At 45.1% G+C, this 13,717-nt stretch overlaps 1 protein-coding gene across 1 annotated transcript in view; it reads left to right on the top strand.

The window, feature by feature from the left end:
* LOC124031423 (A disintegrin and metalloproteinase with thrombospondin motifs 9-like) overlaps positions 1–13,717 on the top strand; it is a 74,394-nt gene that overhangs the window by 8,753 nt on the left and 51,924 nt on the right. The window contains exons 4-18 of the mRNA XM_046342647.1: positions 549–859; positions 1,385–1,468; positions 1,559–1,683; positions 1,933–1,973; positions 2,144–2,249; positions 2,957–3,103; positions 3,506–3,647; positions 4,393–4,497; positions 6,120–6,265; positions 6,436–6,617; positions 9,448–9,584; positions 10,079–10,196; positions 10,328–10,423; positions 11,383–11,549; positions 11,650–11,779. Of these exons, the coding sequence (XP_046198603.1) occupies positions 549–859; positions 1,385–1,468; positions 1,559–1,683; positions 1,933–1,973; positions 2,144–2,249; positions 2,957–3,103; positions 3,506–3,647; positions 4,393–4,497; positions 6,120–6,265; positions 6,436–6,617; positions 9,448–9,584; positions 10,079–10,196; positions 10,328–10,423; positions 11,383–11,549; positions 11,650–11,779 (2,037 nt within the window). The remainder of the gene's footprint in view (positions 1–548; positions 860–1,384; positions 1,469–1,558; positions 1,684–1,932; positions 1,974–2,143; positions 2,250–2,956; positions 3,104–3,505; positions 3,648–4,392; positions 4,498–6,119; positions 6,266–6,435; positions 6,618–9,447; positions 9,585–10,078; positions 10,197–10,327; positions 10,424–11,382; positions 11,550–11,649; positions 11,780–13,717) is intronic.

Here is a 13,717-nt window from a genome sequence, read left to right as displayed (position 1 = left end):
ATTGCAATTGGTGTAGATTTAGTGATCTTTCTTCTAAGAAAACAAGAGTGAAGAGGTACTGGTGCTACTCCATTGAGTTTGGTTGTCATCTCAAGATTAAAATCTGACTCAGAAGTCACCCTCCAACCCCTGAAAAACAAAAGGTCAGTGTAGTCTGGCATCCAGTCTATGACACCAGTCTATGACACCAGTCTAGGATGTTGGGGCTTGGCACCATCTTTGGTGTGTGGCAGAGTGCCAGGCTTACCTAAAGTGAACCCCACCCACCCCCTCATCTCTCCTCCTCTTCACTCCTTCTCTCTCCAGGCCCTTGGACCTCAACTCGTTCATTTTGACTCATTCCTTCAGCAATAATATTTAAAGAAGAGCAGCAGCATATTTACTCTGGAAGCATTCACAAGCATTCTCTAGTAGTGAAAACAGGGCTTTCAAGGAAGCGAGTGAGAGTTGATTGTATGATAAATTCAATAGCCTGTGATCCCAGCTTGCAGTATAAGCTTGTGGTTCATATTGTGTGTATTATATTCATTGGACCATCTCTTTTCCAGGACATAAACACAGACACAAGAGGAACAGCGACAAGGTGAAGAGACGTCCGCTGTCCAGCAGTAGCAGCAGCATGCTGGACGACCTGGACGACCTGTCTGCAGGCCTGACTGCCGATCCCTTCTCCAGAACAGAGAGAGAGAGCGGCAGACGGCCGGCTAATGACAGCAGCGGCGACTCAGGACCTCACAGGAGATCAAAGCGCTTCCTCTCCTATCCCCGCTTTGTAGAAGTCATGGTGGTGGCAGACAGCAAGATGGTGGAACATCACGGGAGCAACCTTCAGCACTACATACTCACATTAATGTCTATCGTAAGTTCTGCTCCGTTAACCGACCGCAAGCGAGCCAGCCAGCTACTTTGATTGTAGGGGAGGGGGGCTATCTTATTTTCTGTCCCGGGACATTGGCAGGGAGGCAGAGGGCTCAGAGGGAAAGGGCGGATGGTCAGGAGAGGGGCCAGGAGAGGGGCAGCATGAGGTGGATCTGTCTGAGAGCTTTGATGAATGTGTCAAAATAATCTCAGGTATGTCGCATAGATGGCATCCTCCTGTCCACTTCAAATAAATGCTTCTTCAGGTGTTTGTGGCTCAGCACCTATGGGGTAGCTAAACTAGCCTTTATTGTGATCCTGGCCATCTGCATTCTCTACAAGATCTGACTGCAGCCATAATCAACCTCTCAAATAGAACTATGAGTCCAGGTTTTTCTTCCCTTAAAACTGCATGTTGATTTAGAATATCTGAACCACTGATTGAGTAGACTCCTAAGGGGTTTGTGTATTCCGGAGACTGAAATGTATTGATAAAAAAAACAGTGTCTATAATCTTTCCCTTCAGGTGTCTTCCATCTACAAGGATCCCAGCATCGGAAATCTGATTAACGTTGTGATTGTGAAGTTAGTCATAATCAACAATGAGCTGGTGAGATCACAGCTCTAAAGCACTGCAGTCATTCAGTTCCAGCAGCACATTACAGTACTGTAAACATCTCCCTTTTACTCTCTGCTGTAGGATGGCCCAACCATTTCCTTCAATGCACAGACCACTTTAAAGAACTTCTGTATCTGGCAACAGAGGCAAAATCACCAAGATGAGAATCATCACTCCCACCACGACACAGCCATTCTCATCACCAGGTACACTGTCACTCCCACCACGACACAACCATTCTCAGCACCATCTCTTGGTGTAATGGCTAAAGTGTTGTGTTGACAGTCGCTGGGCCTCGTTTCGAGCCCTGGTTGGGGGCAACCCCCTGAATTCTCTGCAATGTGTTGCCTTTTGTTTATACAAACGAGTACACTAGTTGACATAGGGCATCTCTGGTGTCACTTTTCTGGGGCATGAAACCAGTGACATGACTTCCGTCTGTGTGTTCTTCACAGGCAAGACATCTGCCGAGCGCGGGACAAGTGTGACACATTAGGTAAGAGGAGCTCTAAGGACACATGCAATAGACTGTGCAACATAACGTTTGATTGAGGATAGTTTCATAACCATATTGATGTACTTCATGCCAGATAATGATTCTGCTTTTGATAGTGCTGATGACAATATAATGATGATGATGATAATGGTGATACTCTTGGTTTGCAGGGCTTGCAGAGCTTGGCACCGTGTGTGATCCATACAGAAGCTGCAGTATTAGTGAGGACAATGGGCTCAGCACTGCGTTCACTATCGCCCATGAACTGGGCCATGTGTGAGTACGGCATGCTGTGTATTCTTTGATTGATTTCATGTCATTACAATGTTAAAGCTGTATTAGTGTGTCATGCCTATGTGGCCCTGGTTTTCCTCTTAAAATGTCTCCAAGCTTCAAGATCTAAGTCTGCATGTGCAACGTCCCAAGTCAGCATGCACCTGCCAGCCTTCATCCAGCTTGGCAATACAACCCCAGGCCACTACATTGGAGACTGTTACAGACTTGAACAACCCTTGTGTCTTAGTCAAATAATATTTCTTTGCCACACACACAAAAGGTGGGATTGTTGAATTCCATTCCTATTAGCACCAAGCGGCTTCATGTCTGCTTAGCGACAAAGCTTGGTGGAATACAGTACCTACCTGTCATACTGTACCGTAGAGAGCTACCATCCAGTACCATAGGAGAGAGGTACCATACTATATAATACCTATCCCCTGTGACCCTACTCCACCAGACACTGGCCCCTGCACAGACCTGCTACTAATGTCAACCCCAACCAGCCCAGTCATTTAACCCTGTGTGTCACCAGCCTGCTGTTTAAAGGATGATGCTTTATTTACCACAGTCAAACAAATCTCCCAAAACCGCTCCTTTCGTGCTTAGTTGAGCAATCAGTCTAACATGTAGGTTTATTGATGATGGGCTAGACCTGTGTGTTGTGGTGAATATATGTTCTCACTTGTGGTTTGGCCTCCTGACAGATTCAACATGCCCCATGATGACAGCAACAAGTGCAAAGAGGAGGGGGTTAAAATACAGCAGCATGTGATGGCACCCACACTCAACTACTACACTAACCCCTGGATGTGGTCCAAGTGTAGCAGGAAATACATCACAGAGTTCCTTGAGTATGTAACGGCCATTGTTTTCTATTTTAGACGTGCATGTCACTATGGAGAAGTGTTATTGTCGTTAACGTCAGTAGCACCACACTGCAGTATGGCTCAAATGACCAGTCAACTATTCAATCAAAACTGGTATCTGGATATTTCTGGGTTAACGGGAAACAACATGACTTCTGTGTTGTTAGTGTATATTTGGAATGTTTATTACTTCCGTATATAGTTTTTGATTGAATAGAGTTCCAGCTCTTGTTTTCATATCAATCGCCTTGTAGTAGGCGCAGCAGGGGTTCTGTTATTTACAGGATACTACCTCGCCATCTGTACTGAGTGTGTTTTCTGTCTGTTTGTGTCTTTGTTTTTTTCCCCCTTTTTTCTTGAAGTCATTTTATTTGTATTTCTTAATAGCACAGGGTATGGAGAGTGCTTACTTGATGAGCCCATTTCTAGGCCATACAGTCTGTTGCAGCAGCTGCCTGGACGGATATACAATGTCAATAAACAATGTGAATTGATATTTGGGCCGGGGACACAGGTGTGCCCATATATGGTAAGAGAATGGACCACACAGATTTCAAATGACAGTTCACTGGCTCGTCCTACATTATTATAGTCTATGGTTCTAGACATTCTATACCAGAGTCAACTTATTCTGTCAATTGGCTATCTCTCAGCTAGGCCTTCTGTACAGTATGTGTTAAAGCAGTTGTTTACACGCTACTCCTCCTGTGATTGAATGTGCCCTGCAAACCGCTGGGCTTGATGTTTGTCAGGGCTTAGCTCCAGGCTTTGTTTAAAGGGCACACGCCTTGTAAGACATGGAAGAGTATATAGCACAGTGTGTGTGTTTGTGGATGAGGCTCAGGCAAGGGAATGGTAACTGTGTGTGTTTGTGGATGAGGCTCAGGCAAGGGAATGGTAACTGTGTGTGTTTGTGGATGAGGCTCAGGCAAGGGAATGGTAACTGTGTGTGTTTGTGGATGAGGCTCAGGCAAGGGAATGGTAACTGTGTGTGTTTGTGGATGAGGCTCAGGCAAGGGAATGGTAACTGTGTGTGTTTGTGGATGAGGCTCAGGCAAGGGAATGGTAACTGTGTGTGTTTGTGGATGGGGCTTAGGCAAGGGAATGGTAACTGTGTGTGTGTGTGTGTGTGTGTGTGTGTGTGTGTGTGTGTGTGTGTGTGTGTGTGTGTGTGTGTGTGTGTGTGTGTGTGTGTGTGTGTGTGTGTGTGTGTGTGTGTGTGTGTGTGTGTGTGTGTGTGTGTGTGTGTGTGTGTGTGTGTGTGTGTGTTATAGGTCCAGTGCCGCAGACTGTGGTGCACCAGCCCAGAGGGGGCCCAGAGGGGCTGCAGGACCCAACACATGCCTTGGGCTGACGGGACCGAGTGCTCTCCAGGAAAGGCAAGTATCAGAGAGACGTACCGCAAGATGAAAGGATCTGATAGGGAGAGGGAAGGAAATGGACAGATGGGGATAAATAGAAAGGGTGAGATGAAGAGAAAGATAGAGTGAGACGAGCACCAGATACTTATGTAGTGTGTACACAGAGAGAGAGAGAGAGAGAGAGAGAGAGAGAGAGAGAGAGAGAGAGAGAGAGAGAGAGAGAGAGAGAGAGAGAGAGAGAGAGAGGCTAAAATAGTTTCATACACATCTGTGCATGAACACACAAATACATTCACATTCAACCAAGCCAGCTTTATCACTATGCTGGAGCATACTGGAACATTTAATGTTATGAACTGTCAAAATACGCCCCATAAATAACCACAAAGGAAACTTAGATATTAATTTCTTTGTTCCTGCTGCTATTTAAATGACTCACAACTATAAAATGTATTTTTTCAAAAACCCAAATGACAAAAGAAAACAACAAGATCACAGAAATCTGCCAAGAAATCAATTGACCAATGAAGACTCGATATAAGACTCGTAGTTGACCATGAGTGGGACGTATGTGGCAGTTGCTCCAAATTCCTGCATTTGTTTAAACATGGATTTGTTTGCTTCAGAGACTGTATTATTATTAGGCAATAATAGGCTTATGGTGGAGCTGTGAATGGAGGCTTGTGGAGATTTCCCTCTCCATTACTGCTTTAGTGTAGCTTCTAATTAGGCCCTGTACCAAACCCTTCACTTCCTGCCTGTCTGTCTGACATAAAAGGGCTGCGGGGCGGCCGGGCCGGGTTGCTGAGGTCCCATAGCACACATGTTCAGAGCCTGCTCTGGTTACACATTGTATTCCTGCACACAAACCAACCTCATGCCAAGCCTATGGCTATGCCATGCTCAGCACCGAGGTTGCCACTGTTTAGAATGCAGTCGTTGTCACCAAGGGAAATGGATTGTCCGCTATAAACTGAAACATATCTTCCCCTTTCTGTTCACTTCCTCTCAGACAGGCACATTTGTAATGGGTGTCTTTTTGGGTTCCGTCTTTTTCCAGTCGTCTTGTCATTTTACCCAGATTAACGTCAAAGGAGGTTGTGAAGTGCTTTCAGGATAATGTGTTGCCAGTGTGCAGACTAAGGTTTCCTACTATCATGCTCTTCCTCTCTCTCTCTCCCCCTCTCTCCCCCTCTCTCTCTCTCTCTCTCTCTCTCTCTCTCTCTCTCTCTCTCTCTCTCTCTCTCTCTCTCTCTCTCTCTCTCTCTCTCTCTCTCTCTCTCTCTCTCTCTCTCTCTCTCTCTCTCTCTCTCTCTCTCTCTCTCTCTCTCTCTCTCTCTCTCTCTCTCTCTCTCTCTCCCTCTCTCTCTCCCCTCTCTCTCTCTCTCTCTCTCTCTCTCTCTCTCTCTCTCTCTCTCTCTCTCTCTCTCTCTCTCTCTCTCTCTCTCTCTCTCTCTCTCTCTCTCTCTCTCTCTCTCTCTCTCTCTCTCTCTCTCTCTCTCTCTCTCTCTCTCTCCCTCTCTCTCCCCCTCTCTCTCCCCTCTCTCTCCCCCTCTCTCCCTCTCTCTCTCTCTCTCTCTCTCTCTCTCTCTCTCTCTCTCTCTCTCTCTCTCACTCTGTCTCTTTCTTTCTATCCACAGCACTGTAAACATGGCCAGTGCATTCCCAAGGAGCACGACGCCACCCCCGTGGACGGGGCGTGGGGAGGCTGGTCTCCGTTTGGCTCTTGCTCGCGGACGTGTGGCGGGGGCATCAAGATTGCCGTGCGCGAGTGCAACCAACCTGTGTAAGCACAGTCTTTGTAGTCATGCACATCTACTGGACTGTATCTCCCTATGAGCTGCAGTGGTCAATGTACCATAACATCAAGCCTCCTTAAATGAATTCTTTCCAGAGCAATTCTAAAGTACAGTCACAGCAGATTTGATGCTGTATCTATCTACCACCTTCCTCCAGGCCCAAGAACGGGGGGAAGTACTGTGTGGGGCGCAGGATGAAGTTCCGCTCGTGTAACTCAGAGCCCTGCTCCAAGCAGAAGAAAGACTTCAGAGAGGAGCAGTGTGCTGCCTTTGATGGCCGGCACTTCAACATCAATGGTCTACCTCCTAACGTGCGCTGGGTACCCAAGTACAGCGGAAGTAAGAACATCTCTCTCTTTACGCCTTCTTGGTTTTGCATCTTACTAACACAGAGAAAAATTAACTGGACTCTTAGGCCTTTAGAATGGGTGCCGTTGTAAGCTAACTAAAATGTCCTGTAGATGTGCACAAAGCAGTCGGAGTGCTCGGTGAATCGATGCGATATAGCATGAGGAGTTATGTGAACTTGTTGGAACATCCAAATGGTTGAATTTTCATTAGCCCCTTTGAGTTTGAGTTTATTTTATTTTTACAGGGACAGTGCACATTAATCAACATTTCAGTAAAAGTGCCGGTTTTAGCAAGCCGGCTAATTTTCAACCGCAGTCCCTGGGCAGGTTATTAAAAACAATTACAATATAGACAATCATTGAGCAGTGAGCACACGCAGAGCAACATAGGATAATCAAGACATAGCATACAGACAGAGCAACATAGGACAAGCAAGAAGTAGCATATAGACAGAGCAACATAGAACAAAAAGCAGCAAGACAAAATTCATAAAAGCAACAAAGTGTTTCCACACCTCACAAGCTACAGACAACAGACAACATGGAAAGCGGCAATACACAGCTACGGGTTTATGATCACAAATCTGATTGACCTTTAGCCATGTATTCATACATTTTGTGAAAGTGTGATAGGTGGTGCAGCTATGTGTGTCTGAAGGCAGTGTATTCCAGATACGGGAAGCTTCCCCAGATATGGGAAGCTCTCACAGAGAAAGCAGATTTACTAAAGGTGCTTTTCCTTAAGGGAACTATACAGTCACCTCTCATGGCAGACCTTGTAGATCTGCTGCCATATGTTTGGATTTTCTGTTTAACAAATATACTGAGTGGAGGGGAACCAGGCCATTTAGGATCTTGAATACAAGACATGCGTTGGTGTATTGCACAAGATTTTCCCAACTCATGAGCTCATGCTTTCTGAGGATGTAACAGTGATGATGGCTACTGGGCTTCCTATCAAGCACTTTGAGAGCCTGTTTGTAGACAGACTGAATAGGTTTTAATGTTGTACAGCAAGCTTGGGCCCAACTAGTCAAGCAGTATGTTAAGTGGGGGAGTATCATAGATTTGAAGTACAGTTTTGCTACCTCTGTAGTCAAAATTTTTGTATAAATCGGAAATTAGCTAGGTTGAATTTGGTTATCTGAATGACCTTTTTCACATGTTTTTTAAAAGAGAGGTTGGAATGATGCCAGGGTACTTAAAATCAGATACCACCTGGAGCTTCTCCAGTGACACATAGACATCTGGTTCAGTAGCATATGTTGCCCTCTTTGTGAAGAACATGCAGACAGTTTTTTTCACATTGAGATGCAAACACGAGTCACTGAGCCACTTTCTAACCTGGACCATTACAGTAGTGAGTTCTTGTGCAGCTTGTTGTTTGCTCTTTGCAGGCACATATATCACTGTATCATCTGAAAACATTTGAACTTCAGACCCAGTACAGACAGAAGGTAGATCATTAATGTACAGGCTGAACAGGAGGGGCCCCCGTATTGACCCCTGGGGCACGCCCACATCATAGCTAAGAGTGGGCGACAGCTCATTGCTCACTCTGACTCACTGAGTTCTGCCTTCAAGGTATGATTTCATCCATCTCAAGGCACCCGGGGAAAAGTTGAACTTGGACAATTTTGTGATGAGAATATCATGGTTAACAGTATCAAAAGTCTTCCTTAGGTCCAGAAACACAGCCCCAACAATGCCCCCTTTGTCCATCTTGGACTTCACATTTTCCAGAAGAAAGCAGTTGGTTGTTTCTGTGGAGTGTTTCGCTCTGAAGCCAAACTGCATGGAGTGTAATGTGAAGGGGCTGTTGTTGAGGTGGGCAATCAGTTGTTCTGCTACACACTTTTCAACAACCTTTGACATCACAGGTAGTATACTAATGGGCCTGTAGTTACTCACGTCAGCAGGGTCGTCCGATTTAAAGATGGCCGTTGTGATACCCGACTTCCATACCCTTGGAAACAATTCCAAAACTATAAGGTAGTAGTTTTGGAATTGTTAGCTAGATTACTTGTTGGTTATTATTGCATTGTCGGAACTAGAAGCACAAGCATTTCGCTACACTCGCACTAACATCTGCTAACCATGTGTATGTGACAAATAAAATTTGATTTGATTTGAGACTAATAGATGTGTTGGTGACCATAGTAATGGGGCTAATGAGTGACTCTTTGTAGTTTTTAAGAAAGGTAGAGTCCAGCCCAAACACATATTTGGCTTTAGAGTTCTTTAGTGAGCTAATCACCTTGTTCACCTTTGACTCAGAAACCTCCCTTATGATGAAGACAGGTTGAGCATCATTCACTCGCACTGATCACAAGATACCAGTGGAGGGGTTCTGTGTCAGTACCCTGACAGAGTCAATAAAGTAGGAATTGAAGGCTGTTGCTATTTCGACTGCATCCTGTGTTAGATTGTTATTCACCATGATTTCTAGTTTTTTTTGCAGTGTTACTATGGTCTTTCCCTGTTAACTTTTTTAGATTCTCCCAGATAAATTTAGAATTTCCCTTTGCTTCACCAATTATGTTAATAAAAAAGTTTGCCTTGGCCTGTCTGATTTCTTTCATCACCTTATTTCTCAACATGGTAAACCTATGTCTGTCATGCTCCATTTTGGATCTTAGGGCAGTTTTTAGAGCATAATCTCGTTGTTGCATCAATTTCCAGATTTCTCCATTTAGCCATGGAAGAGTGCTCTTTTGGCCAGGTTTGGATTTGATTTTCTTTAGGGAACCATTTATTGTCATCTTTAATGAGGTCAGTGGACTGTTTTCACCATTCCCCCTTCCTCTTCTGTCGTGTAGTTCAGATGAAGGATCGCTGTAAGCTGTTCTGCAGGGTGGCTGGCAGCACGGCCTACTACCAGCTCAGGGACCGGGTCATCGACGGCACGCCATGTGGCCCCGACACCAACGACATCTGTGTGCAGGGCCTGTGCAGGGTGAGACTGACACACAGCCTTTAACCACCTCAGCCTGACAGTTAGCCTAATATGCCATTCATAACAGTCATAAGAGCTGTTATAACAGCTGTCATGATGGCATTATTTTAAAATGAGGAGAATATTATTCACGTAGGAGATGTGGTTCTTCATTTTACTGTACTCTTGAGCTATCGTCCCTATTACAGGCAACAGACTAAAACCAATTATACCAGAATAGAGTTTCACCGTGGTGCTATTTACAATAGCGAATTTCTGTCAGCTGTGTTACAGTTATATGAATTTAACACACTTAACCAGGTTCGATTCTGTGTATTAGGAAACAATTTATTAGGTTTTATCCCTGCAGCCTGGTAGAAGGTTGCAGGTCACAGTATAGAATTTCATAAGAAATTCCACTATTTTAATGACATTTCATTCCGCCCCCCTTTTTTCTCCTCCACTTCCTTCTCCTCATTTTCCTTCCCTCTTTTCTCCTCCTCATCCCTGTGCAGCAAGCGGGATGTGACCATGTGTTGAATTCCAAGGCGAGGAGAGATAAGTGTGGTGTGTGTGGCGGTGACAACTCCTCGTGCAAGACCGTGGCAGGCACCTTCAACATGGTGCGCTACGGTGAGCCAAACTGTGTGTTAGCCCAATGACTGAAACGTGTCATTGAAACCTTTTTACTATTATATACTGACCGCTGACCTTGTCATGGTCACTCAGAGACGTTGAGTTCTCCTCTGCTGGTTGTGCTGCAGGATACAACGAAGTGGTGAGAATACCCAGCGGTGCTACAAATATTGATGTTCGTCAACACAGCTACTCAGGGAAACCAGAGGACGATAACTACCTCGGTAAGACTCAAACTCACGATCAAAACACTTTTAGGGGTCTTGTTGGCTGTTGAATTTGAAACGTTAGCTGGAGGATTTGACTTGTCACTGTCTGTCATGTCACAGTTCAGTATGTCTAACATTCAGAGGTGTCAACAGCTTTAGTATTCTCTTCTTGAGCAGATATGTTTTGTCTGGTTGTTGGTGCTACTGTAGTGTCCTGCCTGTCCTCAGTGGAGAGATTTGGAGGGCCTGTTGAACTTGGCATGTTGGAGAGTTTGTGGCACACATGCTAAAACATTAATTACCCAGAACTCACATAGCCCTCTGGGTGTAATTTCATTCTCTCTGTGCTGCTCGTAAAAGTGTAAAAGCTACTATGCTTGTGTTTCTTGGTGTTTCTTTGTTCGCGTGTGCATGTGCGTGCGCGTGTGACTCTCTGCGGGTGCGCTGGGGCCTAAGGGGGAACAGGGAGGGAACATTGGGTAGGGGGGCTTGTGGGAAGTGGGCTGGTCTCTGTGGCCACATTACTGTGATGTGTGAAATGGTGAGGAAAGTAACTCAGGAAATTAGCTCCATAATCGCATTAGTGTGAATGTGTGCAGCAGACTGTCTGATGAACAGAACAGGAGGACTGAGATTCCTCCAGATGAAATGCAGGATTATTTTACCCCAGTTAGGTTTATCTGCTCTCTGTTGCAGGCCTTGCTGCAAATGAAAACATCAACTGTCATGCTGCTCTGTTTTTATCACTGTATTAAGTGAACGTTTGTTCACAGTTGACTGACTCTCTTTTCAAAGCCAACTCTAAAGTCTGCCCATGCAAACACTATGTTCGATTTCCTCGAGAGAAGGAAAAAGGAGTTTAGCGAACTTGATAAAGACTTGTGGTTTTGCGCCCTGTCCCGTACTGTACTTTCAGAATCTTATGCCATCTTATTTACTCATGTCAGTGTCACCTCCTCTGTCTTCTTCTCCAGCTGTTTCAAACAGTCGTGGGGACTTCCTGCTCAATGGCGAGTTTGTAGTCAGCATGTTTAAAAGGGAAATCAAAGTGGGCAATGCCGTCATCGAGTACAGCGGATCCGACCACGTCATCGAGAGAATCAACTGCACTGACCGCATCGAGGAGGAGATCATTGTCCAGGTAACAACTCCTTACCTGACTGTTGAGACGGTTATGATGCAAATGGAACAGTGGAACTGTACTGATTGTTCTGTTCCTCTGCCCTCCGATCCCTCCTCAGGTGCTCTCTGTAGGTAACTTGTACAACCCAGACGTCAGGTACTCCTATAACATCCCCATCGAGGATAAACCCCAGCAGTTTGTCTGGGATGCCTACGGGCCCTGGCAGGACTGCAGCAGGCCCTGCCAAGGTGAGGGATGGGAAGGGAACGTAAGGGGTGTGGTTTAGGGGGTTAAAGATGAGGGGTGTCGGAAAGGTCGAGGTGGTGGAGAGGTGTGGGCGTGTGGGAAAGGAGGTGTGGAGGGAGGTGAAAGGTTGAGGGAGAGAGAAGGTGAGGCTTTATGTGGTTGTATCTGACTACTATTAAATCCCATATTGGCTCCAAGGCTCTTGCAACCATGTACTAAGAAATTCTCATGAAATAGTGGAGAATAGTGGACCATACAGTGTTGTCAGGGCGGTGGGAAGCATGAAGAGTCAGATGGAATTCAGGAGCAAAATGCTGGTATTAATTAACAGATGTAGAAGGTGAGCTGGATATACAGTATTAATATTGACAGGATGTTGATGGACACGGACTTACAGACTTATAGAGTCAATATACTGAAGCTACATTTGCCTTCTAAGACAGAATAATAATAATAATAAATGCCATTTAGCAAACACTTTTATCCAAAGCGACTTGGGTGGTCCCAGGAATCAAACCCACTACCCTGGCATTACAAGCGCCATGCTTTACCAAATGAGCTACAAAGGACCACGTTCAAACAAGACAGAGCACCTTTAACTTTGACAAAGCGTCAGTAATTCCTCACACAGCTGAGTTTAGCAGAGTCTGGGACAACATGTCAGTCCAGCCTATGCACTCTTGAAAATTCTTCTTCTTCTCCTGTAGTGTTTTAGGGCAGACTACACCTGCAACGTTGTATTGCCGCCCACTACTGGATGCGGGAAATAAAAAAGGAGGGAACCCCCCCCCCAAAAAACTCAGTTCTTCAAAATCCACTCAGAGCACTACTCAGATCTGGTGACCTGAGAGGATGGAACCTCTGCTCCATTCAGTATGCCATGCAGCTCCTCACCTGTTTCATCCTTCATTCCCAAAAAGCGTTCAGCTGCAGATAAGCTGATATTGATCTTTCTTGAGTTCTTCGCCACTCCTGCAGTGCAGTTTATCACCATAGCAATAAATGACAAAATATCGACTTTCTGCTCGACAAGGGTATCTGGATCCTGCACCTTGCGAATGGAACCCACAGCACTGAACTTTGGCTTCTCCATGGCAACCGAACCACTAGAACTTTTCTCGCAGCCTCTGCTTAGGAGACACGCTGAACAGCTTTTAACCTAGCAATCTCTGCTGTTCCAGGAATTTTCATTGCGATCTTCTTAGCCCTAACTTCTACATAGAATCCAGAAATCACGCCCTTGATTGGTGCCCTGCTCCGAAAATCGAAGGCAGTCAACTCTTTCTCCTGGAATCTGCTACGGCGCAACGCGCACTCCTTTTGTTCTGCCGACATACAAAAATCTACGAAATTCCACTTCTGTTCCCCCGAACGGATTCTACAGTACACCATCTTCAATATCTTGGCAACATAAAACGGATCTCCCAGGTACATCTTCTTATCCTCAAACTGCCCTACGGTGAAGTAGTAGGAGCAGTAGGCTCACTAGACAGCGTTTTAACTGTGATTATAGTGCTCTTTATCCGTCCTTTATCGACTGTCGTCCATCCAGTATTGTCATCACCTTCATTCTTAATCTCATTTTTGCTGGCGCCACCAGATTCAAACTCGGTGTCCACTTCCGCCATTCTCTCTAGCTCTCGCAATCAGAGATCTTGCCCTCTTTTGAAAATGGCCATCTGAACAGGTTTAAAGCCCAACCCCTAACACTGGGATAATCCCAAAAGCATCGAAACAAGTATTTAATCAATTAACATTAGCCTAATAATTCCCTTCACAATTAGTACTTCTCAATAGTTATCACATCAATGACCATTCCATAATACATTTCATCATATGAGGACAAAATATCCCATTAATGTTCAATGAATATACTGTAGATATTCGGAAAACCTCCCTCAACATAGAACATTGAAATGGGCAACTATGATGGATAACAA

The sequence above is a fragment of the Oncorhynchus gorbuscha genome, linkage group LG03 (genome assembly GCF_021184085.1).
Source record: "Oncorhynchus gorbuscha isolate QuinsamMale2020 ecotype Even-year linkage group LG03, OgorEven_v1.0, whole genome shotgun sequence".
NCBI lineage: Eukaryota > Metazoa > Chordata > Actinopteri > Salmoniformes > Salmonidae > Oncorhynchus > Oncorhynchus gorbuscha.
Note: the sequence above shows the minus strand (reverse complement) of the source record. Positions and strands in the feature narration are given on the sequence as shown.